The sequence below is a fragment of the Lepidochelys kempii genome, chromosome 23, assembly GCF_965140265.1.
Source record: "Lepidochelys kempii isolate rLepKem1 chromosome 23, rLepKem1.hap2, whole genome shotgun sequence".
Taxonomy (NCBI): Eukaryota; Metazoa; Chordata; order Testudines; family Cheloniidae; genus Lepidochelys; species Lepidochelys kempii.
The window spans coordinates 15442858-15450836 of NC_133278.1; the positions used below are offsets into that span (position 1 = coordinate 15442858).

The 7979-nt window shown below is 73.0% G+C and overlaps 1 protein-coding gene across 1 annotated transcript in view; it reads right to left on the reverse strand.

Moving 5' to 3' along the window:
* The window catches only part of PHF8 (PHD finger protein 8), an 11048-nt gene extending 3939 nt beyond the window's left edge, over positions 1-7109 (reverse strand). The window contains 21 exon segments of the mRNA XM_073321564.1: positions 121-205; positions 301-308; positions 310-477; positions 841-939; positions 1140-1373; positions 2231-2287; positions 2289-2321; positions 2675-2737; positions 2739-2767; positions 2858-2870; positions 2872-2965; positions 3223-3310; positions 3565-3727; positions 3819-3830; positions 3832-3966; positions 3968-4007; positions 4386-4527; positions 4823-4983; positions 5538-5655; positions 5807-5892; positions 6924-7109. Coding sequence (XP_073177665.1) covers positions 121-205; positions 301-308; positions 310-477; positions 841-939; positions 1140-1373; positions 2231-2287; positions 2289-2321; positions 2675-2737; positions 2739-2767; positions 2858-2870; positions 2872-2965; positions 3223-3310; positions 3565-3727; positions 3819-3830; positions 3832-3966; positions 3968-4007; positions 4386-4527; positions 4823-4983; positions 5538-5655; positions 5807-5892; positions 6924-7021 — 1926 coding nt within the window. The 5' untranslated portion in view covers positions 7022-7109.
* Positions 7110-7979: the final 870 nt, after the last annotated feature.

The window sequence follows — 7979 nt, forward strand, 5'->3', positions numbered from 1 at the left end:
CCGTGGTGTAATCCTCCTGGGGGGCGAGCAGAGAGACGTGGGGCGCCCCGCAAAGTGCAGCCCCCTGCTCCACAGCCCCCCGCTCCCGGCCTCCCAGCCCCCCTGTCATCACCCCTTTACCTCGATGTCGAACTCGACCTCCCCAGGCTCCCGCACGCGGTTGGGGTCAGAGCAGGGTTTGGCCTTGGCAGCTTCCTGGGGAATTCTGGGAAAGAGAACGGCAGAGCCACTCACCGAACGGCCCGGCGGGGGCTGCCGAGCCGGGGGGGGCTGTGGGGGCCGGGGGGGGCAGTGACCTACTGGCCAGTCTCCTGGGGGCCGCTGGGCCCCCGCCGGTCCTTGTGGGGCGGCGCCTCGTCGATCTGCAAATCCTCCTCCGAGTCCAGGTCCAGCCCCGGGGCGCCCGGCGAGCTGGGGGGGCGACGGGGAGTGGGAGGGGCGGGGCCGCCGGCGCCCTGAGACCCTGGCCCGCTTCGTCCCTGCCGGGGGGAGAGCAGGTCAGAGACCCCCAGCCGGCCCCCCACCCTGCTCCCCACAGCCCCTCCCAGAGCTCCCCTACCGGCCCCTGCCCCGCTGCCTGCCCTGCAGCACCCCCTGCCAGCCCCCCGCCCCGCTCCCAGCTGCCAGCCCCCCGAACCGCAGCACCCCCCTGCCAGCCCCCGCTCCCCAGCGCCCCCTGCCAGCCCCCCCGCCCCGCTCCCCGCCGCCAGCTCCCCGCCCAGCAGCACCCCCTGCCAGCCCCACCTCCCCAGCGCCTCCTGCCCCCATTTCCCACCCTGCAGCACCCCCTACCCACCCCAACTCTCCGCCCACCCCCTGACATCCACCCAGCCCCACTCACTGCACGGGCCGCCCGTCGGCCAGCACCAAGGTGAGCTCCCCTTCGGCCACCTCCGAATCCGCGTCCGTCTCCTCCAGGCTGGAGCTGGGAACGTCAAACTGCCAAGGGAGGGGAGAGGGGCTCAGCAAGGGGGGGCCGGGCTGAGGGGGGACGCAGCCCCCCCTAGGGTGGGGCCACTAGGAACAGCCGCACACCACGCTGCCCAGAGACGGCTTGCCCGGCGAGGAGATCGAGGCCCCTGCCCAGCCCCTCTGCCCCACGGCGCCCCCCAGCCCCCTGCCCAGCCCCCGCCCATCACCTCCTCCTCGTGGGGGCTCTCGGCGCTCTCCAACAGCGGCAGCTCCGTGCGCGTGTCCAGCAGCTCCAAGTCCAGCCTCGTGGGGGCGCCGGCAGCTGGGCCCTCGCGCCCCTTCCACCCTCCCCTCCGGCCCGGCTCCTGGGGGCTTTGGTCCCCCCTCCTGGCACCAGGGGGAGGGCCCCGCTGCACCCCGAAGGGGCTGCCCGTCTTCCCGATGTTCTGCTGAAAGATATCCTGGGAGGGCTTCAATCCCCCCACCCCGGCCCTGCCTACTGGGAGAGACCCCCCCACCTGCCCCCCCAGTGCCCGGCCCTGCTTGCCCCCCCCCCAGTGCCCCCTCACCTACCAGGGAGACCCCCTTCCAGCCCCCCCACCACCTGCCTCACAGTGCCCAGTCCCACTTCCCGGGGAGACCTCCCTCCTTCCCCCCACCACCTGCCCCACAGCTCTCAGCCCTGCCTGGCCCCCACCCCACAGCACCGAGTCCCAGCTACCAGGGGAGACCCCACCGCCTGCCCCCCAGTGCCTGGCCCTGCCTGGCCCCCCACCCCACAGCACCGAGTCCCAGCTACCAGGGGAGACCCACCGCCTGCCCCCCAGTGCCTGGCCCTGCCTGGCCCCCACCCCCACAGCACCAAGTCCCACCTACCAGGGGAGACCCACCGCCTGGCCCTGCCTGGCCCCCACCCCACAGCACCAAGTCCCACCTACCAGGGGAGACCCACCGCCTGCCCCCAGTGCCTGGCCCCGCCTGGCCCCCACCCCACAGCACCGAGTCCCACCTACCAGGGGAGACCCACCGCCTGCCCCCAGTGCCTGGCCCCCACCCCACAGCACCAAGTCCCACCTACCAGGGGAGACCCACCGCCTGCCCCCAGTGCCTGGCCCCGCCTGGCCCCCACCCCACAGCACCGAGTCCCACCTAGCAGGGGAGACCCGGTGCCTGGCCCCCGCCCCACAGCACCCAGTCCCACTTGTCAGGGGAGAGCCCCCTGCCCCCCAGTGCCCAGCCCCAAGTGCCAGGGGAGACCGCCCCCTGCCCAGTGGCCCCTTGCCCCACGGGGCCCCCTCGCTCCAGGACTGCCCCTCACCTCGACCAGACGGATTTCCTTGGCCAGGTCTTTGATGAGCTGTGCAGGACGCACAGAGCCGGGGGATTTCATCTTCGTGCTCCTCCAGCACCTGGGGGGGGCGGGGTGTTACTAGGGGCGCTCGGGCCCTGGTCAGGTTTGGGAGGCCAGGAGTCCCGTCGGACGAAGGGGGTCCCTGCGAGGGGCGTGCGCTGCGGGGGGGATGGGGGGGGACAGCGGGAATTCCTGGGGGGGCTGAGCGTCGAGCTAACACAGTGACAGCTGTCGAACAGACACAGCCCAGAGCAGGCGCCTCTGTAAGTCCAACGTCCCCCCGAGAGCCCTGAGATGCGGCTGACGCTGGGGTGGGGGCACGACAGCTCCTTGTAACACAGCGTTCGCCTCTCTCCAGCTCCGCCCAGCCGGGGATTGCTCCCGGCCCCCCCCCCGATCAGACCCACTTGCCTCTTTGCGGGTCCAGGCGCGGAACGCCGTGTTCAGAGCTTTCGCTCCGTGGACCAGGTAGGCGGGCCGGGTGTCGGCGGTTCTCCCGCAGGCCTGGGGGGGCGAGAGGCACAGGTAGGACTCAGGGGATGGGTCGGGCCCCCCCGGCCCCTCTGACCTCAGATGCCCCCTGGCCCCGCTCACCTCGGAAGATGTCCTAGCAGGTGTTTGCCGACGTACCAGCAAATGGTTTCAAAGTTGGGAAACCTGAAGAGATCGGCCGTGCTCAGCCGCTTCTCGATCTCGTAGGCCCTGCGGGAGGAGACAACCAGGCCAGGTTGGGCTGGGACACCTCTGGAACAGCAGCCGCATGAGGACGGCTCACCCCGCGCGGAGATGCAGCCACCTCTGGGGCGGAGCAGCTGGGGAACAGCCACACATAACACAGCCTGGGGACGCCCACCCCGTTTGTGGGCTATTTCCCAGAGTGCTTTGCACCAAGCCCCACTCCCGGCAGGGTCCAGGTCCCTGGGGCGGGGCTGGGAGTCTCCGGCACCCCCGACACTCACTTGAGCTGCATCTCGATGTTGAGGCTATGCAGGAAGTTGCCCCCGAAGGCCAGGCAGTCGACGGGGGTCAGCACGGCATGGATCCAGCCTGGGGACAGAGCGGGGTCAGACTCCAGGGGAACCCGGCCCTGGAGAGGGGCAATGGGGGATCGGGGGACCGACGGTATGGGAGCAGGAGGGGGGTGGCGGGAAACCCGTGGGGATGAACAGGACTGGGGGGTACCCACGAGGGGAGGAAGAGGGGTACCCGCGGGGATGAAGAGCGTCTGGCCCTGGCGCAGGGGGCACCGGGAGCGGTGGGGACGGAGGGGCCGGGGTAACCCGCGGGGGGCAGGGGGGTACCCGTGGGGATGAAGAGCGTCTGGCCCTGGCGCAGGGGGCATCGGTAGCAGCGTTCGGCCTGGTCCCCGAAGAACGTCTCGCTCTGGTTGGACGAGCTGCTCCAGGCCTCGAACCGGGCCAGGTTGGCTGGGCTGGGCCGCACCAGGTAGAAAATCTTCTCGCCCTTCGGGGAGGGGGACGGACGGACAGTGAGTGGGGGGTCCCTGCGCCCACCCCCCCACCGCCCCCCCCGCCTGGTCCCGCCCGGCCCGTACCCACAGCACGTGGGTACCAGACGGAGGTGCCCCCGAAGTCGATGTGGAAGTCGGTGTAGCTGCCCTGCATGCCCATCAGACAGTACTTCTGCACGCTCGGCCGCTCGAACACCGACTCGCCCGGCCACAGGTTCTCCACCCACGACAGGCTTCCGCACGATCTTCGGGGTCTCCACCAGGTTGGACAGCCTGCGGGGCAGAGCCGTCAGCCCGCGGGACCCCGGCGTCCGGGAGGGGGGGGCCGGCCCGGCTGCCCGCCCGCGGGACCCCGGCGTCCGGGGAGCGGGGGGCCGGCCCGGCTGCCCGCCCGCGGGGACCCCGGCGTCCGGGAGCGGGGGCCGGCCCGGCTGCCCGCCCCGCGGGACCCCCGGCGTCCGGGAGCGGGGGGCCGGCCCGGCTGCCCGCCCGCGGGACCCCGGCGTCCGGGAGGGGGGGGCCGGCCCGGCTGCCCGCCCGCGGGACCCCGGCGTCCGGGAGACAATACAGGTAATACGCTCTCCCCCTGGCTTCCCCCTGCCCCCAGCCCCCCTTCCCCTCCAGCCCCCCCCGCCCCAGCCCCCCGCTGACCGGCTCTCGGAGAACTCCAGGCTGATGACGTTCAGCACCTTGTCCCGCCGGGCGGCACAGAAACAGCCGACGAAGTCGCCCAGGTGCATGCGGCAGTCGGCCTGGCGGCTCACGTCGATCACGTCGATCTCTTTGTCGGGCCCTGGGGGGGCGCAGGGTGAGAGCGACCGGCCCCCCATGCCAGCTATGGCCCCCCCCACGGCCCCCCAAGCCAGCTATGGGCCCCCCCGCCACAGCCCCCTGAACCCCCAGCCAGCCACGGCCCCCTGGACCCCCACTGCCTCCAAGCCAGCTATGGGCCCCCGCCACAGCCCCCTGACTCCCCACACCCAGCCATGGCCCCCCTGAAACGCCAGCTATGGACCCTTACCACCCCCTGCCCCACACGCACACCCAGGGCTGTTCCCAGCACTGGCAGCCCCTCGGCCCGGCCTTACCCACGTAGTGCTCGATGTCCCGCACGGTGAAGGACGGAGGGGGCAGCGTCATGCCCAGCCCGTCCTTCTTCAGCACCAGGATGGGGACACTGAAGCTGTTCTCCTCCAGGAACTCGACCGTCAGCTGCGCCCCACTGGGCTTCAGGATCACCTCGTCCGCGCTGCCGGGCGGGAGAGAGAGTCAGCAAGGTGCAGCCACCTCTGGGGCGCAGCGGCTGGAACAGCCGTACATAGCACTGCATGGGGATGACTCCCCCGGCACTGAGATGCAGCTGCCTCTGGGGCGGAGCAACTGGGAACAGCTGCATAGAACATCGGACAGGGATGACTTGCCCGGTGTTGAGATGCAGGCACCTTTGGGGCGGGACGGCTGGGAACAGCCACACATAACACTGCGTAGGGATGGCTCGCCTGGTGCTGACGTGAGATTTAGGGACGGTGGCCTAGAATTAAACCAAGGTCCTGGAGACAGGCGCTGACAGCTTGAGAAATCTTCAAGTGTCCAGCTCTGACTGCCAGGGATGAGTGCCCCCTACCCAGCCCCCCCCAGCACCCAGCCCTACCAGGGGTGAGCACCCCCTACCCAGCCCCTTGCCCAGCCCCATGACACCGCCCAGCCCTGCCAGGGGACAGGCCCCCCTGCCCAGCCCTCCGGCACCTCCCAGCACCCGGCCCTGACTGCCAGCCCCACGGTGCCCTCCACCATCCCTCTCACCTGGGGAACGTCCGGGCCCGAAGCTCCCTTATGAACTGGGCACTGCCCGTCCGCACCGCGGCACCCGCCTCTCTCAGCCCCGCGTCCTGCTGCTTCGGGGGCCCACGGCGCCGCTTCACTGCAGGAGACCCCGTCAAGGGAGATCAACCAGGGGAGGGAGAAGATCCCCCCCACCCCCGAGGCAGCCACCCCCAGCCTAGGGGCCGAAGCCTGTCCCAGCCCCTTGCCCGGCTGCCCCGGCCCACGGCGGGCGGGTTCGGGCTACTCACTGACGGAGGGGCCATGCGCCAGCTGGCAGTTGGGGCAGTGATACAGGTCGATGTCGGCGGCCGCGTCCTCTTCCACCCCGACGCAGCTGGGGAGACAGAGAGTCGCTTACCCGCTGCCCACCGCTCAGCCCCCGCCCCAGACCGGCCCCCCAGAGGGGACAGGCCCCCGCCCCCCCCCGAGCCAGCCTGCCCCCCGGCCCGGCCCCCCAGAGGGGACAGGCCCCCGCCCCCCCCCGAGCCAGCCTGCCCCCCGGCCCGGCCCCTCAGAGGGGACAGGCCCCCACCCCACCCCACCCTCCCGAGCCAGCCTGCCCCCCGGCCCAGCCCCCCGAGCCAGCCTGCCCCCCGGCCCGGCCCCCCAGAGGGGACAGGCCCCCCCCGAGCCAGCCTGCCCCCCGGCCCGGCCCCGGCACCCCCCAGAGGGGACAGGCCCCCACCCCACCCCACCCCACCCTCCCGAGCCAGCCTGCCCCCCGGCCCAGCCCCCCGAGCCAGCCTGCCCCCCGGCCCGGCCCCCCAGAGGGGACAGGCCCCCCCCGAGCCAGCCTGCCCCCCGGCCCGGCCCCGGCACCCCCCAGAGGGGACAGGCCCCCGCCCCCTCCCCGAGCCAGCCTGCCCGCCGGCCCAGCCCCTCAGAGGGGACAGGCCCCCACCCTCCCAAGCCAGCCTGCCCCCCGGCCCGGCCCCCCGAGCCAGCCTGCCCCCCGGCCCGGCCCCGGCACCCCCCAGAGGGGACAGGCCCCCGCCCCCTCCCCGAGCCAGCCTGCCCCCCGGCCCAGCCCCTCAGAGGGGACAGGCCCCCACCCTCCCAAGCCAGCCTGCCCCCCAGCCCGGCCCCCCGAGCCAGCCTGCCCCCCGGCCCGGCCCCCCAGAGGGGACAGGCCCCCACCCCACCCCACCCTCCCAAGCCAGCCTGCCCCCCGGCCCAGCCCCCCGAGCCAGCCTGCCCCCCGGCCCGGCCCCCCAGAGGGGACAGGCCCCCCCCCGAGCCAGCCTGCCCCCCGGCCCGGCCCCCCGAGCCAGCCTGCCCCCCGGCCCGGCCCCCCAGAGGGGACAGGCCCCCGCCCGCCCCCGAGCCAGCCCCCCAGCCCGGCCCGGCCCGGCCCCCGCCCCCCACCTGCCGTGGAACCAGTCCTGGCAGGTGTCGCACTCGATCATGAAGCGGGTCACGTCGTAGGGCAGGCGGCAGAGGCAGTAGACGGGCACCGAGGCCATGGCTGCCCCCCACAAAGGACTGACGCCCCCTCAGGACCAGCCGGGGGGCAGGGGACGTGGGGGGCCCCGCGCCCCTGCCAGAGCCTCGCCCAGGGGGGCGGACACCCCCGGGGTCCCCCCAAATCAGTCCCGACCCCCCCAAAACCCTAGGGGTCAAGTGGGGTCCCCGCGGCACCCCAAAAGAGCACGTGCCCCCTCGGGGTGCCCTGCCCTGCGGCCACTGACCCCCAAGCGAGCCTGAGCCCGGGGGGGTCTCCCCGCCCCCTGCACCCCCCGAGGTCACCCCACAGCCCCTCCCTGTGGCCTAGAGCGGGGGGCCTCCCTCCTGCAGCCCGGGGGTCTCCCCGCCTCCCGCGCCCAGGCCCCGCGGGGGGTCTCTCCAGGCCCGGTCCGGTCCCCCTCGGCCTGGCCAGGCCCCAGGATCCTGCTCCGGCTCCGGCCTCCCAATAAAGTTTATTCAAAACACGGGGAGGGGCCCCGGCGCCATCTTGGGAGCGGCCCAGGCCACGGCCGGGCGACGCGGCCATCTTGGGAGTGGCCTGGCTGGGTGCGGAAGCCATGTTGGCCCGGGAAACGGCTGGGCCCATCAGCCATCTTGAGTGTGACACCGCTCACGGGCCAGGGAGCGGCGGCCATCCTCGGAGTGGCAGGCCTGACGCAGCAGGACACATTGGCCATCTTGAGAGTGGCCTTCAGACTGAGCCATGTTGGGACTGGCCAACAATTCGACCATGGCCGCCATCTTGGAAGTGGCAGCGTTCCTGGCTAAGTGGCCATGTTGGGAAGGGAACAGGACGAAAACGCCATCTTGGGAGTGGCAAGAGCACATTCAGGCCCCGACTTAGGGCAAGTGTGAGCTCGCGGGGGTTCAGGGCTCGGTCCGACCCGGCCCCCAGCGGGGGACTGGCCGCCCTGACGCCAGCAGCTGTCGTCGCCGTCTTGGGAGTGGCACCAGTCC